Source organism: Narcine bancroftii, chromosome 5 (assembly GCF_036971445.1).
Source record: "Narcine bancroftii isolate sNarBan1 chromosome 5, sNarBan1.hap1, whole genome shotgun sequence".
Lineage (NCBI taxonomy): Eukaryota > Metazoa > Chordata > Chondrichthyes > Torpediniformes > Narcinidae > Narcine > Narcine bancroftii.
The window spans coordinates 220,511,908-220,535,471 of NC_091473.1; the positions used below are offsets into that span (position 1 = coordinate 220,511,908).

General features: G+C 38.2%; 1 protein-coding gene across 1 annotated transcript; it reads left to right on the forward strand.

The window, feature by feature from the left end:
• The first annotated feature begins 17,253 nt into the window (after window positions 1-17,253).
• LOC138765532 (probable G-protein coupled receptor 139) lies at window positions 17,254-18,075 on the forward strand. Its single transcript, XM_069942561.1, has one exon. It carries the CDS (start codon window positions 17,254-17,256, stop codon window positions 18,073-18,075), a length of 822 nt encoding a protein of 273 aa, XP_069798662.1.
• Window positions 18,076-23,564: the final 5,489 nt, after the last annotated feature.

Here is a 23,564-nt window from a genome sequence, read left to right on the forward strand (position 1 = left end):
AATCACTCTTAAATATTTAATTTTATCAGAGCAACTTAATTTTTTAATATGTTTACAAGCTTCATAATTCCCCTCCAAAATTGGCAGTATTTCACTCATGTCCCAATTCACCTTGTACTCAGATTACTCCCCAAATTGAACTAAACATTCTTGTAAATATTTCAAAGATTGTTCTGGATATGTCAAATGAATCAATACATCATCAGCAAATAGATTAATCTTATATTCATCATTTGCAAATCTTATCCCTTTAATGTTATATTTCTGTCGAGTTGCCTGAACTAATGGTTCAATGACCAATGCATACAAGGCTGGTGACATTGGACAACCTTGATGTGTTGATCACATTAATTTAAATGGCAACGAAGTCTGGCCATTCGTCACCACCCTAGCGATTGGAGTTTTACACAATGCTTTAACCCAACCAGTAAAAAGAGGACCGAAATTAAACTTCTCCAGCACCTTAAATAAAAAATTCCATTCAACCCAATCAAATGCTTTTTCTGCATCAAGTGCAACCACCATTGGTTGGGATGCTGTCTTGATGCATTGATAAAGGTTATCAATCTAAGAATATTATCAGATGCACCTCAATTCTTAATGAAACCTGTTTGATCTGTATGCACTAACTGAGGCAAATCTATTTTCCAATACCGAAGCTATTATTTTATAGTTCACATTTAATAAAGAAATTGGTCGATACGAGGCTACATTGAATGAATCTCTATCTTTCATTGGAATGACAGTAATTATCGCACTTGAAAAAGATTCTGGTAATGACTGATCATCAATTATTTGTTGAAGCACATCCATAAATGTAGGAGACAAATCTTCATGAAACACCTTATAAAATTCTACTGAAAATCTATCATCACCTGGCGACTTTCCATTTGGCATCTCCTGTATAGCTTCTTTAATCTCAAAATCTGTAAACGGAGCTTCCAATTATTTTACTTCTTCCTCTCCCAAAACCAGTAAATGTAACTCAGATATAAAGGATTCAATATAATTTATATAATTTCTGGCAAAATGAATAACATTGATCATTGATTTTCTGAGGTTTATAAGTAACTATTGAATTATTTTTTCCATCATTAATAGTTCTCAATACCTGTTCCATTTTAATTGCCAAGCTAATACCTTACGAGCCCTCTCACCTAACACATAATAATGTTGTTTTGATCTTTGAATTAATCGCTCATACTGATTTGTTTGTAAAGTATTATAACATAATTTCAACTTAGCTAATGCATCTTTCTTATCATCTTTAACCTTCTTCCGAAATTCCTTTTCCAGCTCAGCAATTTGCTTCTCCAAAGTTAAACTTTCCACGAAATACAGCTTTTTTTTTTAACTTTCGTAGAATAACTAATAATTTGAACACGTAAATATGCTTTTAAAGCATCCCCATAACAAAATTACTACTTTCTGAATTAATATTTTCAGCCAAAAGTAAAGCAATCTGTTTTTTAACAAAAGTAATAAACTGCGGTTTCTTCAATTACATTACATTAAATCTCCACCAATAAGTTGATTGCATCACCTCCGAAACAACACAAGATATAAACAACATAGAATGATCAGATATAATCCTACTCTTATATTCAGCCTGAACAACTCTAGCCTGTAAATGTGGCAAAATCAAAAACAAATCTATTCTAGAAAATGAATCATGCCTGGATGAATTAAAAGAAAAGCCCTTTTCTGTCAGATTTAGTGTCCTCCAAATTTCAACTAAATTCAAATCTTTCATCAAAGATCCCATTTGTACCGTCATCTTTGATTTTCCTTATACTTTTCAGAGATTTATCCAATAATGGATCCAAAACACAATTAAAATCCCCTCCAATCAAGATATTTTCATTAGCCTGATTTAATGTTAGAAAAGCCTCAGATATAAATCGATCATCATCCACATTAGGTGCATAGACATTCAATAATGACCATATTTCTGCAAAAAATTTACAATTCACCATAAAACCCTACCAGCAATCTCCATAAACGATTCCAACTCAAATGGTATTTTCTTATGAATCAAAATGGCTACACCAGTTTTGTATATATATGGGGTTGGGGTTGTATTTTATTTAGAAGTGTGTTTTTTTTTTAGCAAGGGGAGCAATAGTTTGCAGTAGTGTCAAGTGTGTATATTTTTAAGGTAAAGAAATGTGTAATTTAAATTTTGCAACTCTTAATGTACAGGGATTGAATAATTTGATTAAGCATAAATATGTATTGGCTTAAATTTTAAAAAAAGAAAGTTGATATTGCTTATTTACAAGAAACACATTTTTCATAAAAAGAACATCTAAAATTGAAGAGAAATTGGTTTGGATACGTGGTTGCGTCTTCTTTTAATTCTAAGATCAGGCTGTCTTCCATATGGATTTGCCAGCTTGTCATGTTCTAGCCCAGCTATTTCTGCTGGCTGTAACACTGTCAAATAATCTCTGTCTCTCTGTCTCTCTATCTCTCTGTCTCTCTCTCTCTCTCTCTCTCTCTCTCTCTCTCTCTCTCCCTCTCTCTGAGAGAAAGCCTATTTGACCCTCTCTTCTTGCAAAACTACACAACTCTCTTACAACAATAAGCTCTCTTCCAGACAGCAGCGGCTCTAGCATACTCTTTCATCGGTTGCCTTTGGTAATCAACAATCCATTAATTAAAACTCTTGAACACTTCATATTTCTTGCAAATGGTGTGATTAGCTGATATATCTATCATGGAGCAGAGCTCCAGCATTTCAAACAAGATCTGTTTGGGGGGAATGGCAAGATGACATAGGGAACATTCTGCGGTACTGAAGATTTTTCAGGATGGAAATCAGCCAAAGTTTTTTGACAATCCTAAAGAGGTTATGGACTTTGCTTAGTCTCTACCAATCATGCAGTTTCAGGAACGATGTAGTCCTTTAAGGTCTCCAAAGATAGTAGAGATGTAAGGTGGGATCCAGATTTTTAAAAGAAATGGAAGCAATGGTGACCGAAGTGGTAACGTTGATTTAAAAAAATAAACCTTTTATCTTTTTTTATTGAGAAGAGTTTAAATAGTTTAAATAATGATGATAGTTTAATGAAATGGGAGTTGGGAGAGGGAAGTGGATGGGCACTAGTTTCCAGAAGTCATCAGCTACCTGTGAGTTATCTCACACCCAATATTTTGGGGGAGTTACCGCTCTGGGCGGTTTAAACAGGAGGAGGTAGTCGTGACCTCCGACCTGTTTTTTTTTTCTTTATAATTTTTGGGTTAAGAAGTTAAGGTTTTTTTAAATTATTTTTAAAAAATAAATAATTTTTTAAAATTCTTTTTGTGTTCTGAATGTAATTGAGAGGGAATTAGGAGGATTTTTTTCTCTCCTTTTTTCTCTTTTTTTGGGTTTTTTTTCTCTATTTTCTCTCTTTTTTGAGAGAATGATGTCACAGAAGATAATAAGTCAAAAATTGAGGATATTGAATTAGATGAAGAGGAAGATGAGGGGAAAGGTGACAAGAAGAAAAAGAAGAAAATCAAGTACAAATACATTGAGGGAGAAGAGTTTAATAAAATTAAGTTAATTTCGATAGAGAATTTTGAAGATGTTATAAATGAAGAATATGGAGAATTTGATATGAGTTTGAACTTTTTTGTTCTTTTTTTCTTTTTTTATATAAGGAGAGGGGAAGGGAATAAAAAGTTTATCTGATTGTTTTTCTAAGGGATGTTTTTGTTCTCTCGATGAATTATAAAGGAAACTTGGTATTAATGGAAATTCTGTAGTTATGTATTATTAATTATGATTTTTTTGTATAACAGATATGTGGTTGATATATGATTTAAATATTTGAACTTAGTTTTAAAGTCGATTTCATTTGTTAAATACATGTATTATGTTTGATTTAAATATATGTTTAAGGGTATTATTTTAGTATTGATTTTTTTTGTTGTTAGTAATTTTTGTTGTTGTTAAGTTTTATCCTTTTTTGTTAGTGGGGTTTTTTCTATTTTATTTACAACATTGTTAATTAATTCTTCACTCTTTATTTTGGGGGGGAGGGTTGGACTAATTTTAAATTAGACGATTAAGGTGTTATAATTATTGGGGGGTTAATTTGTGGAGTTTAATGATGTAGTATTCTAATTTTTATTATCTTATTTTTTATTATTTCTTTAAATGTAATTTTTATTTTATTCATGTCATAAAATTTTAAATAAAGTTAAAAAAAAGATCTGTTTTACAGTGTTTATGTGACCTACTCTAACAAACCTTTCCCAATTTAACTTTCAATAACATATCTATATATGTCTCCGCTCCATCCTCAACATCCATTGGAGCGCTTACATCCCTAACGTTGAAGTACTCGAGATGGCAGAAGTCGACAGCATCGAGTCCACGCTGCTGAAGATCCAGCTGCGCTGGATGGGTCACGTCTCCAGAATGGAGGACCATCGCCTTCCCAAGATCGTGTTATATGGCGAGCTCTCCACTGGCCACCGTGACAGAGGTGCACCAAAGAAAAGGTACAAGGACTGCCTAAAGAAATCTCTTGGTGCCTGCCACATTGACCACCGCCAGTGGGCTGATATCGCCTCAAACCGTGCATCTTGGCGCCTCACAGTTTGGCGGGCAGCAACCTCCTTTGAAGAAGACCGCAGAGCCCACCTCACTGACAAAAGGCAAAGGAGGAAAAACCCAACACCCAACCCCAACCAACCAATTTTCCCCTGCAACCGCTGCAATCGTGTCTGCCTGTCCCGCATCGGACTTGTCAGCCACAAACGAGCCTGCAGCTGACGTGGACTTTTTACCCCCTCCATAAATCTTCGTCCGCGAAGCCAAGCCAAAGAGATATTTATATACTCTGTCGCAAAGGAAATGCTGATTCTCTTTCAAAACAGAGCTGATTTATTTCACCTCTTCTTCAATTGCCTCTTCGAACCAGTCCCGCTAGAATTGTGTCAATTTGAAGAGATTATGATTTTTTATAAATTTGCCAAGAGTTCAGTGAACTGGGAGAGAGGAGTAGGGGAAGGAGGGTGGGACGCAGGGAGGGCAACGTGGAAGCTGACGAGGAGGGCAGGGGAGGCTGGAGGGTGAGGGAGAGGTAGGAGAGCAGGGGGATGGGGAGAGAGAGGGGAAGAGAAGGGAAGGGGAGATTACTTGTCACTTACAGGTAAGATCTACCACACAGACAGAAATGATGCGTAGCTCACCAACACTATCCTCACTACCTTACACACGAACTCCTCACACATAAACACACACACACACACACACACACACACAAACAGAAATGATGCATAGCTCACCAACACTATCCTCAATAACTTACACACGAACTCTCTCTCTCTCTCACACACACACATACACACATACATAAACACACACACACACAGACACACACACACAAACACACACACACAAACACACACACACAAACACGCACAAACACACACACACACACACGCACACACACACATACACACATACACACACGCGCGCGCGCACACACACACAAACAGAAATGATGCATAGCTCACCAACACTATCCTCAATAACTTACACATGAACTCTCTCTCTCTCTCACACACACATACACACACACACATAAACACACACACACAGACACACACACACAAACACACACACGCAAACGCGCACAAACACACACACACACACATACACACACGCACAGTAATGACAGTAAGCCATGATTTTAGGAATTGAAATAACGTTTATAATTTGAAAATAGGCTTGATCTCCACCGTCATAGACAATATGAATAGAGTTGTTAGTGGAGAGATTTTCTCGGAGAAAGGAAATAGATGGTCTTGTAGAAGATTGAACAAAGACGAAATTCCCTCAGGGAACCATATCTGTAAAATGAAGGGAGGGAGTGAAGTTATAAGCATGTAGGAGTTGGTGTCAAATGTCAAGAGAGAGGGAATCAAGTTCCAATATGCAGTTCAAATACTGCACATGGGATGGAGATTCTATGAGTTCAGTTCAGAAAGGGGAAAGAGTAATATCAGAGTCAGAGCGACGTAGCAGGAGTGAGATTCAAAAATGAAAACATGCCATTGAATTTAACTCTGTGATGGAACTGCAATTATATTCTCAGAGTGAAAGCAATTGATTTTAATATTGAGAGAATTCAATGGAAATTCCTTGAGTAAAAATGGAAGTGCAATTGAGTATGAGAAAATATGTATGGGATTTTGAATGTGAAAATAGAATGGGAGAGTTGATAACAAAGCAACGTTACAAAATAAGTGTAACATTCAGGGTGCTAAAAAGTTTCAAAGAGATTTTCAGACGGAGTTTATCGGAATGAAACTGACGGTAAGATTCAAGTGGGGACGAGGAAGGTTGTTTTCAAGCCATTGCATCATCGAGAATGCTAGTTACAACTACAGAGTCGGACTGTGAGAGAAATGCACCTTAACAAGTGGAGAAGCAGGAAATAGCCAACGTTGCGGAAATATGAGAATAACTGACATTTTCACTTTCTCTCTTTGTTGTTGCTATTTGATGTTCTGAATATTGCCAGAGTTTTATTTATGTTTCAGATTTCTCGGCCTCTGCATCTTTTCTCGTCTGTCAATCACCGTTTGTTGAATTGATTTTAAATTACGTATCATGCATTATTCTTCTTTTACAGGGCTAGTGAGCATCGCCCGACAGCTGGGCCCCAGTCTCTTGGCTCCAAGACAAAAGATTATAGTGATGCTCATGGAAAACCATTAGGCCGGCAAGAGTTCCTTCATGAATTGGTGAGAACGAGCTTTAGTATAGAACAGCAAAACGGACACATCTATTTCCTCTCTTGGTTGGTGGGTAATTCATTTAGCTGTGAGGGTTAACTGTGAGACTCAACTCACTTAATCTAACAGCTACTGGGATTATATATCGTCCCTTGGAAGGATTTTATCCATTTCTCACTATTTCTCTGCCTCCACTCTATCTGTTCCCTGGATAATGACTTCCAATCCGTGACATCTGAAATAACCCCTTTCTCTGATAAACTTGGATCGCTCCTTCCTGGGGATGATAAAGCCCACGTTTGTATCTCCTCTTATTTTCCTAATTCAGTCTTTGACTACCTACCCCAGGAAGAAGAAGGACCGAGTATCTCTGGTCCTCACTTTCTTCTTCTCCATCATCCACATCCGACATATTATTTGACACTTCAGTCAAATTCGATGTGATACCACTAACAACCATATGGTCCCCTCTCAATTCTTCTTCATTTTCGCCGGGATCTTTCTGTCCTAAATCCTCTGGCTCACTCTTCCATTCTCACTCACATTTCCATCCCATCAGCCACAGCTTGCTCTAATTGTAGAAAGTTCAAAACTTGTCGCTGCATCTCCTCGCTCATCAGGAACACAAACGGTCGTCCTAAGTGAGATAAAACTTTACATGGACATAGTCCAGCCTCATCCACTACATGAGATGAACTCGCTGTGGAATCTTCTACATTGGTCAGACCAAAAGCAGATTAGCTGGCTGCTTTACTGAACACAAAATCTGTGTTTGTAGTTCTTAACCTAAGCTTGCTGTAGACAATCATTTGAACTACCCCAACTCTTCCTACAATGACGCGTTGCTTCGTGTCGTTATCGTTTGTTGAATGTAAATTTATGGAACAATACATCATATTCTTCATGGACAGTTTAAACTTAATAGCAATAAACATCGATTTTCCTTATGTTAGATACCGCAAACACTTTCCAACATTTCTTTCCCCACTCCTGTACTTTTTTACCCCTCTCTATATTTTCTTCTTCCTAGTCGTGTCTCCCTCTGCCTACCTCTTCATCTTTAAAACCCTCTGCCCCATACACATCAACTATGAGCCCCAGAAATTTTATTCCTCCCTTAGATAATTAATTTTACCCCTTCCCTCTGGTCATGATAAAGGATTTAGACCCCAAAGGCTGACTGACTATTTTTACCCTACCCATGGATGCTATCTGACCTGTTGAGCTTCTCCGGCACTTCTTAACTTGCTCAATGTTCCAGCATCTGCAGCTTGTGCGTTAATTTCACTTCACAGAAAGCCTTAGTTGTGCGAATGGGCAGAGCTACAACGCTTTAAATTACTTAAACGTGAATACGATCATGCAGCAGTGGAATGAGCGTCAGAAAAGTATCATGTAAGCATGCTTGATAGCAGAATAAATCAACCCCTCAACTCGATTCCACTTTTCAACGAAGTCTCAGCTAATTATAGTCACCAGGTTTTGATTCTTTTCCAGTCAACTTCTAACCTATAAAAAATTAACAATCTCTGTTAAGAATGTCGAAACGCCTGTCAAAATGTAAACCTTTTTTTTCTCCAGATTTTCACTTTGTTTTGCTCACATATCCTGTGCAAATTATAGTTTTCTGAAATGATAAATGAAACCATCTAAAAGCATTCATCTCTAAGGCGCCAGTTCTCTTCTTCAAACTCCAGTTTGTTCCTGTGTAGCTAATGGAGAGGAAAAAAAATAGCTTTGAAAACCATTTGGATATCTGTGGTCTGTTCTACATGATAGAAATAGGTATTGACATTTAATCGTGTAAAGCTTGAAAAAGACCATCGGAATTCTAAATCAGGGGAAGTAACAAGGGTGTGTAATGTTATAATTTCATGGATGTAAATATTAGAATTTTAAATCATTAAATGCTTTTAGAAAATTCAGGTTTTATTCTCCTTTTGTTCTGGTCAGTATTGCAGTATCTCGAGTAGCATATTATTATTTTAACAATAACACTGGACGTACTCAGCAAGCCAGATAGGATCCAGCAGAGTTGTAGTGCCATACAACACTGAACCAGTCCTTGCAGCCTCCCTGTTTGTTTCAGGCAGGAAGAGCATTTACTACCCAAACGCATTTCCAGTATTCGACCTGTGGCATATTGTGCCATCAAGTGCTCATTTCAATGTTCGACGGAACACCAATCGATGAGGTAGCGCATTCAAATTTTAAACTACCCCTTCATATTGAGGCATACCTATTAATTTTCGCGACTGATGTCGCTCCATTCGCTGAGTTCCTCCAGCAAACAAATTTTCTTTTGTTTCTGATTAGAGCATACGGAGTACTTGGTATCAATCTAATTCTCCCATCTCTCCGAAGGATTCTTCACGCAAGGCGTAGAGTTCCTCACGAGCTTCTAAATCTATCCCCCATGTAATTTTGTGCAATAACGTGAGGGCCCCCTCCGACTTCTATACCGCAAGCAAAACAGTCGTATCTTTCCATTTACTTCTCATATACATTGGTAACATCTCGGTGAATCTTTTCCATGCGGTATACAGTCTCGCTGCATGGTGACCAGAACTGTACACTATAGATCAATTATAGCCTGACTGTTATCTTACTCAATTGTACAACGACCTCCTTGCTCTGATATACTTTACTTGGCTAGTGAGCGCAAATATCTAATCTACTTTCCGAACACCAAATCGACTTGTGCTCATTTCCTTAGGAATAAAAATGCTTTGGTTTCTCTCTGTTTGTCAGAGTTCAACTATGAAGATTCAGCGTCATTGTCAAAACGCATCATCTCTCAATTCCGATTGAATTCATTCTGTTATTGCTTTGTACATCCTGCTAACCCGGCAATGGCATTGTGTAAGAGAAAACTACTCGAGGAACAAAAACCCTAGACCATTGTCATTGCATTATAATCACTGTGAATTTTAGATCTAGCTTGCTAGGTTGTCTCATATCTTATGGATTCTGATATATTGGAACATTCTCCCAAGTGAGTCATTCTCAGCAGCCAATTGAAGTCAATTCTGATTTTTCAGATAGGATCTCCCCTCAATAAAGTCTCTTTAATTGCCTCTAAAAGTGCAGAATTTGCTCCGTCCTTCCGATATTTTCAAATCAAGTTTATTGTCAACTGGTTGTACCAGTACAACCTGACGGAAGAGCGTTCACTGGTCCTTGGTGCAAAGCATGCAGAAACACAACCAGACATAACATACTTGCATAGAAACAATACATATTCATGACAAGCAATTCAACTTTACAAATACACAAATAGATATTATCTTATGCATGTGAGAGTCTCGGATGGTTAGTGTGAGCAGTTCCTTTTGTGGTTCAGCCTTCTCACTGGCTGTGGGAGGAAGCTATTCCTCACCCTTGTGCTGCTGCTCTAATACTCCTGTACATCCTTCAAATGGGAGCAACTGAAAGATGCTGCTTGCAGGGGAAAAGGGATCCTCAATGATTTTGCGTGTCCACTTCAGACATTAATCACATTGATTGCAGTGGGGGTGGGGTTGGGGTGTTGGGTAGGGGGTAGGGTGTAGACCCCATTGATCCTCTCTGCTGCTCTTATGGTCCTGTGGACTGTCTTCTGATCCATTTCTCTGCAGCAACCGTACCTCACCGTGATGCAGACTGCCAGGACGCTCTCTATAGAGCTCCTATGGAAGGTTGACATAATGCCTGTAGTTTATTTACTTTTCCTGATAACTTAAATCTATTGCAAAACCGGACCAAAAAGCCCCTTAAATTATTTTTTATAAGAAGAATAATCACAGGCCTTTAATTAATTTATTTTTCTCATGTTCAACAGCTTTTTGTTTAACATCTTCACATTATGAATATCCTCTAGCTCTTTCTGAAATCATGGAGTTTTAAATCTGTTGCCATAGTTTAGTAGTGACTTATCGTTTAGTTCATAACCTATCCCTTTATGCCAAACGTCCACAAGGTTTGTTAACTCCCTTCTTACTTTGTATTGCCCGCTTCATACAACGACCTGCGATTTAATTTACCAGTATGTCATGTTGTTTTCCTCGTATCCTCCTGTCCATTTTGTCATAATAGAACAATTCATACTTCTACCCATTAAGTTCCTCTTGTGTCTTGATTGCAATTGGGCTTGCCAACTATATTACTTCTGTCGATAATTACTGAGTTGTTAATGTGTGGCAATGTTTCAAATACAAGAAAGCCTGGAATTCTAGCAAAAATGCATATTTGGAAATACTGGGACAGAAGCACATATCTTCATTATACGAAAATATGTTCTGCAGATACTAGAATGTAGAAATAATAAATGTTCCCCTTTTTAACTCTCTGTCCGGCTTTATTTGTGCACAGCATGAATTTAACTCAGATCATGGACAGCTGCAAGATCTCCAGCGGTCAGACCACAATGCTTTCCACTGGCAGACTGCCAGCTACAAATGTTCTCAGTATAGCATCATGTAACTGATCAGATACCTTGATGGTTTACTCTCAAGTGGGTACCTTGATGTTTATTCTCATAGCAACATGTTGAATTGAACATGTCAGAAACTAAATTTGTACAGAGTCAAAATTGACCGTCGTGTATCACAAACATTGACATCGTTCCAGAAACAACTACTTTATAATCGTTGTTATTGTACATCATTGATTAAATATTGCAATTTATTAAACAGTCCTTCTGCAGTTTGACATTGGGATCCGAAAACATTGCTATTTGTCTTCTGTCTTGCACCTTATTAAGGTTTTGAAAAGACGATCTACAACATTTACAGCCTCATTTCCCTCCCTATGTCTACTGGTTCTCTCGCATCAACGGCGAAATGATGGATCACCGAAAAGATGACCATTTCTTACACACGTGCAGACTGATAACTGTTCTACTTTTTGTGATACAAACGTTGAGCGGAGAGGAGTCGAATCAACATGTTTGTTTTGGCGCACATAATTAACGACAGCCTCAGTGGATCTGAATATGTCACAAGAGATTCGCTTCCTCTATTAATGTGGTATTTATTTTGCAGTTGCCGTTAGTTGAAAGTGAGGGTACCAGCTCCCGCTTTGCCAGTCTCTAGAAGGATTTACATCTGAAAACAGAAGTGCACAAATGTTCACTGATAGAGATATAGGAACCGTGGATCAGAATGATCCAACCACGAGGAAGAATATTTTCTGGGCGTTCGAACTGTTTTTGACACTGGATGAACGCCCATTGCATTGGCGAATATATTTTCTCGTCCGGGCAATTCAAGTTATCTACTATCCCATCTTGGCTATGACTGCTCTTCCTGGTAAGCTTTTCTGCGCACGATATTGATCCGAAACGATTCTCATTTATACTTTCCAACTTTTGTTGATTCTGCTTTCTTGAATCCATGTGTATTAACTTGGCAAATTACAGCTAACAGTAATATTGTTTCTAATTTACGATCACATACTAGCAGTGCTTTGTGTTCCTGGTACGTTGATACATCCATTTAGTAATCCATCCTTCCAAAAGTAGAACTTTTATTGTTGCGCCATAAACAACATTCAAGATAGAATGAATTGCTTGGCAACCTCGCATTTCCATTTCCCTCAATAATTTCACGTCGGCAATTAATTTGTCTTCAACAATAAAAATATATTCGTCCCTACCCGAGAGGGCCTGATACTGGACGACATGTTGGGGAACGTAGCAGGGAAAGTACCTGAAATGTCCATCGGAGATCACTTCGTGACCAGTTACGGTAACCCCTTCAGTGTTGAAATTACTGGAAAAGACAGGATTGGCCCAAAGTTGAAAGTTCTAAACTAGTTATCAGGGCATCTGACAAGTGGAAGGCTTTCAAAGGAAGATTGGGGTTGTTTGGTAGATGGAAATGGTCAGTGTGATCCAGTGAGGGGAAACGACATTGCTGATAGGATTGTGAAACAGCCCATAACAAGATCTGATAGAGGTATTTAAGATTATGAAAGGGATAGACAGAATGGATGTGGATAGACTATTTCCCTTAAGGGTAGGAGAAATTGAAACAAGAGGACATGAGTTAAGAGTTAAGGGGCGGGGATTTAGAGGTAACATGAGAGGGAACTTCTTTACTCAGAGTGGTAGCCGTGTGGAATGAGCTTCCAGGAGAAATAGTGGCGGCAGAGTCAATTTTATTATTTAAGAAAAAGTTGGACAGGTATATGGATGAGAAGAAGGTGGAGGGTTATGGTCATTGTGCAGGTAGGTGGGACTAGAGAGGAGTGTTTGGTCGGTGCGGACTAGAAGGGCCTAATGGCCTGTTTCCGTGCTGTAATTGTTATATATGTTATATATGTTATGTTATGGAGACTCTGGTCAAGGAAATTATATCGATATAGAAGGGATCATGCGATCCGTTAAGGAGAATAGAAAAATTAAGAATGCACTTATAATGAGATCAGGAAGGCAAAAAGGGCCACAAGGTAGCTCTGCGATATCGTTTGTATGGGGGGGGTGGCCTATAACATGCTACAAATATATTAACTTGGGAGAGAAATGGGGCGTTTAAACATCACCAATATTATTTAGCTATGGAACCTGAGGAGGTGCGGAAATGTATATAGTATTTACCGGATGAAAGCCATGACTATGAGGAAACTCGGGAAAGTAAAACCTGAAGAGAATCCACACAAGAGAAGAAGAGATGCTGCAGATGCTCAATAGCATCAAGATATAGAAATCTCGAGGGCCTTATCAATTGCGTGCAAAGAAATTTTGCAAAGCGAAGAAAGAAACTGCAAACATCTAGGCACATGTGAGCTGTCAAAGACTGGGAGGGTGTCAACGATATGCATTCAGGCGAACCTGAATACCCCTTATTGGGACAGCGTCAATTTATTGATGCCGAAGATTCCAGCATCGGCAAATATGCGTTTCTCGAACATTGTGCTGCTGTTCAATTGCATTAAATATGGCAGATCAGACTCAGATGGTCATATGGTGTTTAGATTTTTACGAGGATATTCAGAAGCTATTTGCGTGAAATGAAATAATTTAGTATGCAATAAACGTCTGGAAATAGCTGCAGGAAATGATGGAAAACAAAGGGAACCCATTCAAAAGCGAACGATAGCGGTTATTTCAGTTTAGTTTTCACAGCGATTCATTTGGCTGCGGGAGTCAAACTATTGAAGCAATTCAGGATGGTCTCAGTAAACTAAAGCTTGATACTATAACTGGATTGTTCCAGCGGTGGAGCGGCACTCTTTATCGCGCTTCAAGTTAAGAATATACAGCTTATTTTCCCCTTTCGTGGCGCACCATGCAATTTTCACGTGGTGTTCATTCTTATTCTCACAATTATATGCAAAACAAAGTGGAATAATAACAATTAGTGCGGGAAATCTGAAAAAACAGGCCGAATGCACTGCAGCAAAAAAAAAACCAGATCATAGAACAACAGTGGGTGTTGATGATTAAAGTCCTTTGACATTTAAGACGTTGAAGCATGCGATGTGTCGCAGTCAGCACTGCGTGTACAAGCGTGTATGCTTGCGTGCCGTGACCATGCATTAGGCTTTTGTAATGCAGCATCTTTTGCATTGGTATTTTGTCCCATTCAATGGAACGGTGCAGAGCCAGTTCATTGACCGAAATGGTCACCCAAGAAAGGTCTTGCACATCTGGAACAAATTTGTTCACTGCAAAGGGTGTGATAGAATATGATCTTATTTGAAATATTGAGGAATTCATATTCAGTTACTTTGCTGAAACTATGGACAATGCTGTGGACATTTGAGGTTAGTACTAATTGAAATGACGTTATTGAAAAGAGCCGCTTTGATTGTGAAAAAGCTCTTTGGAAGGATTTTGACCGAGTGCACAGAAAGACAAAACTTGATCAAGAAAAATAACTCTTATTTTTTTGCTGGAGAAGGTCAGGATGATACAGAGAGAGAGAGAGAGAGAGAAACAGAGAGAGAGAGAGAGAGAGAGAGCGAGCTGTACATTGTAAGCCAAGAAGCTTGTTAGAACTGAAACAGAAGCTCCAGAGTGGTGGATGGCTGGAAGGACTATCTGTCTGATATTTCTCCTTGAATAAATGAAACAGAAATGCACTCTGTGATAGCCTGAAAGAAAGATGGACATCCCTGATGGGACAAGTTTCATCAGCAAGGCACTGATGTGCCTAATGGTGGTACCTCAGTTGTGGAAATCCTGGAACTGCAAATCACTCTCTGCAAATTTTACAAGTACCTTCTGCGTGGTAAACATTTACTTTTCAAACACCAAAGCCTACGGAACTTGATACATGTTAAATTCTGTGCACAGTACAAGAATGGCCTGCAACCAGAGAACTTGGAAGAATGACATTTACATTTACACACACATCACATACACATGCGCATGGAATTAGAAGGGAGTTAAATTGGGTTTAGTTAAGTTAATAGAGTTAAGTAAAAGTTTGATTCTATTTTCATGTTTAAAGATAATTAAAAACAATATTTGGTTAGGTAACTATTTGTCTTGGTGATTGTATATTACTGCTGGGTTTTGGGGTCCTTTTAGGCTCGTAACAAGGGACACTTGCATTCATTGCAATGTTCCACGAAAACGGTTCAACGCAATTTAGTTTAATTTACATGTTAAACGCTGAATCTATGATTTTTGTACTTACCTAAATTATCCCGGTGTAATTGTCTCCATATATCATAGAAACAGAAAATATCAGCATAGAAATGGGCCCCCAATTTCTTCTAGTCTGTGCCGAACTATTATTTTGCCTGGTCCAACTGACCATATCCTTCCCATCAACATATCTCTGCAAAAGCGACACATTCACTGCTTCAGCTGGTTGCTGGTTCCCTGCTCCACCACTCACTTCTATGGTTTATATCGTCCTCTACTCCACTATCTGCCCTGGTGCTTTGGTTCCCAACCAAATGTTGTTTGAATGCCCAGGATTTGGTACCACTAGGATGTATTCCAACAAGGATCTTTGTCCCACTCCAGATTCGATGCAAAATGGCTTTCAGGTACAGACCACTCATTTCTTGAAAGAGAGCTCAATAATTCAAAATCCTCCCTCCTGCACCATCTCATTAACCATATATTATGCTGCATTATCCTCCTATTTCTTACCTAATCGGTATGTTGCACAGGTAACAATACTGGGATCATAATCCTGGAGGTCCTGGCCTTCAACTGCACAGGTAACTCTTTGAACTCACTTAGTAGGAGCTCATCACTCTTCCTATCCACGTCGTTGGACCCTACATGTTCCACGAATTCTGGCTTTCACCCTAACTCTTTAGAAGATCTCCGGGACTCTGGTACTAAGAGGAAAATATCATCCGGTTTCGTGATCTCATCCACATCATCTCATCTCATCATTGTTCCCCTCATGAGTGAACTCTTTGTCACTGCATATGGCCTCGACTCCCTCTCTTTCTTATCGACAGGGTCACACTCTGTTCCAGAGGCCTTACTTTCGGTATTTGTACTTGGTATGTGGTCATCTTCAAGCGTATCTAAAACGGTATACGTTTTATTGAGGGTTACTTCCACTCTCTGTTCCCTTACCCTTTCCCTTCTGTCTCCTGGGTGTGACTCCTTCCCTGTAATTTATATTTAGCACCTCATCAGCCTCCCGAACATTCCGTAGTTCATCCTACCCTACCTCTAATATCTTAATACAATTTTTAACGAGCTGCAATTGGAAGCATGTCTTACCTATGACGTGGTCAAGATAAATGCATGTTTGACCGGCTGAGCACCCGTAGTGTGGGCGCCCTGATCCAACACATGAGTAGCGACATTATTGGGAGACAATTATCAAAGGACAAGGAAGTAAATTTTCGATGCAATGTCAAAGAGGTTAATCAGATCGCGAAGAAGTGGATTGGAGCTACTAACCATGTCAAAACACGAACAGAAATGAATTTCAACCTACCGGAGAAGATCTTTATTGAGTTGACTTGTCAACAACCCCCCAAAAAATGCCACCGTGCTCAATCTGTTCCCAACAATAAATTTGCCAGATTCCTCCCAACATACATCACCAGATTTTAAATGTCTTTCTCTCTGCACCGGTTAATTATATGGAATAAAGCTCAGAATTTGGATGAAGGTTAATGGAACGTGTTCTAAAATTACAGTAAAATGGACACGGAAACACCCTTGTAGTGCCGGCAGTTATGGTAATCGAGCTGGTATCAATCACATGGATTTATTTTGGAAGTACCCCACAGTGCATAGTCCTGGCTATGAGTAAGATGCGTATGTAACCCGGCAGAGATGCATGGCAAGGAATTGCTTTTACGCAGGATGCTCGTTTCTGGTCACCAACTCTCCCCACAGTTACACTCCATAAACATGGCTCGACATTCCTTTAGTTTTCGGGGGATTTGTAAAGTAACCAGTCGTTTACTGTTTATTTCTGAACTTTATTCAGCGTCAGAAATATAATTTATTTTTCTTTTTTTTAAACAGTAATATCAGTGACTATTAAGATCCTGTCCCGAGGGAACTGCTGTCTGTCCAAAAATGTCACGCTTTACCTCCTTGCAATGGCGGCGGCGGATCTACTGATCGTTATCTTCGATCTGATAATGAGGCAGATACCAATTGCCTACACTTTCAAATTCCGTTTCCTCAAGTCCATCCCTTTGTGTAATATTCACGCCGTCCTTCTTTATACAGTGACAGATTGGTCTGTCTGGTACACCGTCGCATTCACCTTCGATCGGTTTGTAGCCATTTGTTACCAGAAGATGAAAAGGAATTATTGCACCGAGAAAACGGCGACGTTTGTACTTGGAACGGTGAGCGTGCTAAGTTTTTCGAAGAACATTTTCTGGTATTTTATGTTCACAAGTGAATATTTCATTGATAATACCCCTTGGTTTTGTTTGACAAGAAAAGGTGCTCGGACATCAGAGAACTGGGCAACAGCCACATTCGTTCATCATATCTTCACACCGGCAATCCCCTTTGTCCTCATTTTGCTGCTCAATGTGTTAACTGTAAGACATATTCTGGTGAATAGCAGGGTGCGCAGAAGACTTCGAGGTGCCAGCAGTCGGGAGAGTTTTCGAGACCCAGAGATGGAGAGCCGCAGGAAATCCGTCACTTTGCTGTATGCTATCTCGGCGAATTTCATCCTGTTATGGTCGCTGTTCACAGGGTATTTCATATGGGTCCAGTTGTATTATGTGCTCGTTGTGTTTACCGGTCCACCTATTTTTGTGCAAGACCTAGGTTTCATGCTGCAGCTGTTGAGCTGCTGTACAAACACGGCCCTTTACACCATTACCCAGAAAAAGCTCAGGGAAGAACTGAAGGAACTTGTGAAATCTTCCATCGCTCGAGTTGTGAAATGTGCTCAATGACGCGAGGAGCCACGAAATCTTGTTTGTTTTTATTTTATCGTCAGGCGCAATTTAAATAATTAATTTGACAACGAGGTGTGATCAAATAAAATATCACCCCTCAGAGGGAAAGAGAGATTGACGTAATCCTAAAGGAAACCTCGGAGTAAAGTCCCTCGAAATAATGACCAAAATTAAACAGACTTCAAATGACACAAACTAGTTCATCTACGACGATGACCATGGGACCTGCAATTGAAATAATGCTTCGTACCTCACAAGGAATTCAATCTGTTCTTGCATTCCCGATACATTAAACAAACCGAACCTCATGCAGTTACTGAAAATAGTATAGAGCTCAGAAATACCGTGGCTGTGCCGACGTAAAAAGGTAGCTAAATTGGTGGAGCTCATAATACATTTGTTAGGCCACAAAGTTATGCATCGGTTCTTACTTAAACAAATACGACGTTAATACCGTTTGGTGTACCATTGGAACATGCACTGACGAAGTCGAGGAATCTAATTGAACACGTCCAAAGCCAGTCCCAGGAAGAAGTTGTAAACAATATTTTATCTGAGAGTTAGAAGTCACATTAGTTCAAATATCCTAAGGCATGTACCCAATATAAAGCAGAAGGTTACCAATTCAACGAGTCATAATTACGATACACTTTTAAGTGGAACGTCAAATCAGACCTACAAAATATCTTAAAATAAAAATAACATTAAAATCTTCATAATGAAGTTAGACGTTAGAATGAGCGATTAACGTGTAAAACTACAACTATTTAAATTCATAAAACAATTCCAATCTTTATGCATTACCGACGGGGCATGGAAAATGTAAACCAGCGGAGCAGATCAAGAATTAGCATAAAAATAACTCAGTAACTCCTGCGATTTAGAAACTCAATATAACGTTCCGCTGTAGAGCCACAGAGTAGCTCTTGATCACTCTCTCACACATAAACACACACACACACACATTCAGAAATTATATATAGCTCACCAACACTATCCTCAATACCTTACACACGAACTCTGTCACTCATAAACACACACACACACACACACTCTCTCTCTCTCCCTCCCTCCCTTTCTCCCTCCCTCTCTTTCTCTCTCTCTCTCTCTCTCTCATCCTGACACGAGCCATTGTTTTAATTTCACTAATCCTTCCGTCCCTACAATGCATTCCTCTTGCATCTTGCCCATGTCTACTTTAAGGGCCAATAATTTTGAAGCAAGTCCAATTGTTGGAAGGTGAGAAATGTTTAAGAACTGAGAAAGCTAAATGTAAAGATATCAGTAAGAATTAGAAAAACAAAAGAAGCTGGTTAAGGGTGGGCAGTGGGAAATGTTAACAAATGTGCAGACTTAGTTTCTATAACAGATAAAAAATGAAATAAGTTTAACAATAATTTCACTTGCCTATTGAGTGCAATATAGTAAGTGCCCAGAAAACCAGCGTGGATGCAGGCAAAATATTTTAAGTGGAATCAGACCTACTGCAGTGAGATTTATAAAGGAAAAAAATGAAGCATAACAAAAACAGTAGATGAAAAAGACAGAATTACTGGAGGAACTCAGCGGGTGTCTCAGCGTCCTTCTTACCTTAATGAAGGGCTCTGGCCCGTAAAGTCGGTTTGATATCCTACTGTTTCCCTCAAGCATTTGGAACCAGGGAGGAGTCACGTGATGGAGTAGTGGCCGGTAGGGAAACTCCAGCCCTCTCCAGAAAAGTTAAAAAAAGATAGAGAAAAAGCAAAGGCACAAACTTAAAAACCAAAACAAAGTGAAAGTAAAAGTGTGAAGAAAATGGCAGCGAAGAAAGAAAAACCAAAAACAACGGGAAGAGAAGAAGAAGGAAAGACATCGGAAGAAGAAGGTGAAGGCCTTACCTGTCCGAAGAGGCCCGCTCCCACAGGTCAGTGGAGGTCCCAGACTGGGACTAAAAAAATGGCTCGCAGAGCCGAGTATAAGTGCGCAACCGCGCATGCGTATGAAAAAAAACACACTGACGGGAGGGGGGAGCAGCTGCGGAGTCGATCTCCACAGCTGAGAGAGACACCTGCAGCACAGCAGCAGGTGCAGAACACAGACAATAACGACAACAAGAAAGAGGGTAAAAAGAAAACAAGGAAACAACAGATGGTCAACCCAGAGGAAGAAGAAGATGAAGAACAGAAAGAAGTGGAAGAAGAAGAGAAAAGCAAGACAATGGATGTAACTTTTTTTAAACAATATATGGAATCAGTGAAAGAATGGCAATTACAAGAATTTGATGAGATAAAAAGAAGAATTAAGAATGCAGAAGAAAGAATGAATAAAATGGAAGTGGCCATATCAGAATTGGCAAAAAGAGTGGAAAATATGGAAAAAAGAGAAACATTTGTAGATATGGAAGTAAAAGACTTAAAAGAGAAATTAGAAGAATCTAATAAAAAAGCTAAAGAGGCACAGGAGCTGTTAGCTCAGAAGATAGATATAATAGAAAACTATAAAAGAAGAAATAATATAAAGATAGTGGGCCTTAAGGAAGATGAAGAAGGCAAGAATATGAGAGAATTTATAAAAGATTGGATCCCCAGGGTCCTGGGAAAACCAGAATTACAGGAAGAAATGGAAATAGAGAGGGCACATAGAACTTTAGCCCCGAAACCACAACCGCAGCAAAAACCAAGATCCATTTTAGTAAAATTCTTAAGATATACAACAAGAGAAAATATATTGGAGAAAGCAATGAAGAAAGTAAGAGAGGACAAAAAGCCACTGGAATATAAAGGTCAAAAATTTTTTTTCTATCCAGACATAAGTTTTGAACTCCTGAAGAAGAGGAAGGAGTTCAATACAGCGAAAACAATCTTATGGAAAAAAGGATATAAATTTATGTTAAGGTACCCAGCGGTACTTAAAATAATTATTCCAGGGCAGCAAAACAGACTTTACTCGGATCCAGAGGAAGCAAGGAAATTTGCAGAACAACTACAAAACAAGCAGAGAGATGAAGACATGTAATAAGAGTAAAAATGACCACGATCTATATGTATGTGTGTAAAGGTGTATATGTGTGTATATATATAGTGTGCATACATGAATGTATCCGTATTTAGAGGAAAATATATAGAGTATAGACAAGAATTAATAAGGGAGGGAAATGGAATAGAGGGAATAAGGAAGGAATTAAAAGAGTGACCTTTGTTACATATGAAAATTGAAATCTTTTCTGGGGGGGCTGGGTGGGGAGGAGTTATGGTCACTGCAAAATCAGCTGACGTTTGCGAGTGAATTCGCAAATCCAAATGGAGAGGGGAGATGTGGTTGTCTGACAAGGGATAAAGGACAACTCAGGCGGGGGAGGGGAGAATGGGGTTAAAGAAGTTTTAAATAGGAGAATAGGGAAAATGTTTGATGTTTTAGAAATGTTGTCTTATAAAGTGTTCAAAACAAGAAAGCAGAAATGGATAAGAAGGAAAGGTAATGATGGAGAAACGGAAAGGGAAGATAAACAAAGTATAAAATGGCTACGCTGAACTATATGACTTTAAATATTAACGGAATACATAACCAAATTAAAAGGAAGAAACTGCTAAATTTACTGAAAAAAGAAAAAAATTGATATAGCATTTGTGCAAGAAACACATTTAACTGAATTGGACACAAGAAATTAAAGAGAAATTGGGTAGGACACGTAACAGCAGCATCATATAATTCAAAAGCAAGAGGAGCAGCTGTATTAATTAGTAAAAATGTGCCAATTAAAATAGAAAAGGAAATAATAGATCCAGCAGGGAGATATGTAATGATAAAATGTCAGATATATTCGGAGTTTTGGAATCTACTCAATGTATATTCACCTAACGAAGAAACTCAAAAGTTTATGCAAGATATTTTTTTGAAGATAGCAGATACGCAAGGGAACATATTAATAGGAGGGGATTTCAACCTGAATTTGGATTCAAACATGGACAAAACTGGGAAAAAAATTAACAGAAAGAACAAAGTAACCAAATTTATAATTAAATCAATGGAAGAAATGCAACTTTTGGATATATGGAGGAAACAACACCCAAAGGAAAAGGAATATTCATATTACTCGGCTAGACATAAAACATACTCAAGAATAGACCTATTTTTGTTATCAGCTCGTATGCAAGATAGAGTAAGAAAAACAGAATATAAAGCTAGAATATTATCGGACCATTCACCCTTAATATTGACAATAAAGTTAGAGGACATCCCTCCAAGAATGTATAGATGGAGATTAAACTCCATGTTATTCAAAAGGCAGGATTTTAGAGAATTCATTGAAAGACAAATTAAAATGTATTTTGAAATAAACACGGAATCAGTGAAAGATCAGTGAAAGCATTCATTAGAGGGCAAATAATAAGTTATGTAACCAAGATGAAGAAGGACTATAATCAGGAAACAGAGCAGTTGGAAAGGGAAATAGTAAATATAGAAAAAGATTTAGCAATGAAGGAAGATACAACTAAAAGAAGAGAATTGGCAGATAAAAAAATAAAATATGAAACACTACAAACATATAAGGTGGAGAAGAATATAATGAAGACAAAACAGAAATATTATGAACTAGGGGAAAAATGCACAAAATTCTAGCATGGCAGCTTAAGACAGAACAAGCTAAGAAAATGGTATTGGCATCAAGGAAAAAAGACAAACAAATCACATATAATCCAAAGGAGATCAAGGAAAACTTTAGAGAATTCTATGAACAATTATATCAAACTGAAAACGAAGGGAAAGAAGGCAAAATAGATGAATTTCTAACTAAAATTGAACTACCAAAACTACAAATAGAGGAACAAAATAAATTAACAGAACCATTTGGAATAGTAGAAATACAAGAGATAATAAAAAAATTACCAAATAATAAAACAACAGGAGAGGATGGATTCCCAATAGAATTCTATAAAACATTTAAAGATTTATTAATTCCTCCCCTCCTGGAAGTAATCAACCAGATTGACAAAACACAAAGCTTACCAGATTCATGTAAAACAGCAATAATTACAGTAATACTAAAGCAAGGGAAAGATCCACTCGCACCATCGTCATATAGACTAATATCTTTACTTAACACCGATTATAAGATAATAGCTAAACTATTAGCAAACAGATTAGAAGAGTATGTACCGAAAATGGTAAATCTAGACAAAACTGGATTTATTAAAAAAAGACGCACAACAGATAATATTTGTAAATTTATTAACTTAATTCATGCAGTAGAAGGGAGTAAAGCGCCAACAGTAGCAGTTGCTTTAGACACAAAGAAGGCCTTTGACAGAGTAGAATGGAATTATTTATTCAAAGTATTGCAAAAATTCAGTTTACCAGAGAAGTATATTAATTGGATTAAAGCATTATATAAGGAACCAATGGCGAAAGTGACAGTAAATGGATATATATCAAAGCAATTTAACTTAAGCAGGTCAACACTATCACCTTTATTATTCGCGTTAGCTATAGAACCACTAGCATAATTG

Bases quoted from the DNA above. Each gene is read 5' to 3' on its own strand.
- LOC138765532 (XM_069942561.1), top strand. From the start codon at position 17,254: ATGGCGGCGGCGGATCTACTGATCGTTATCTTCGATCTGATAATGAGG.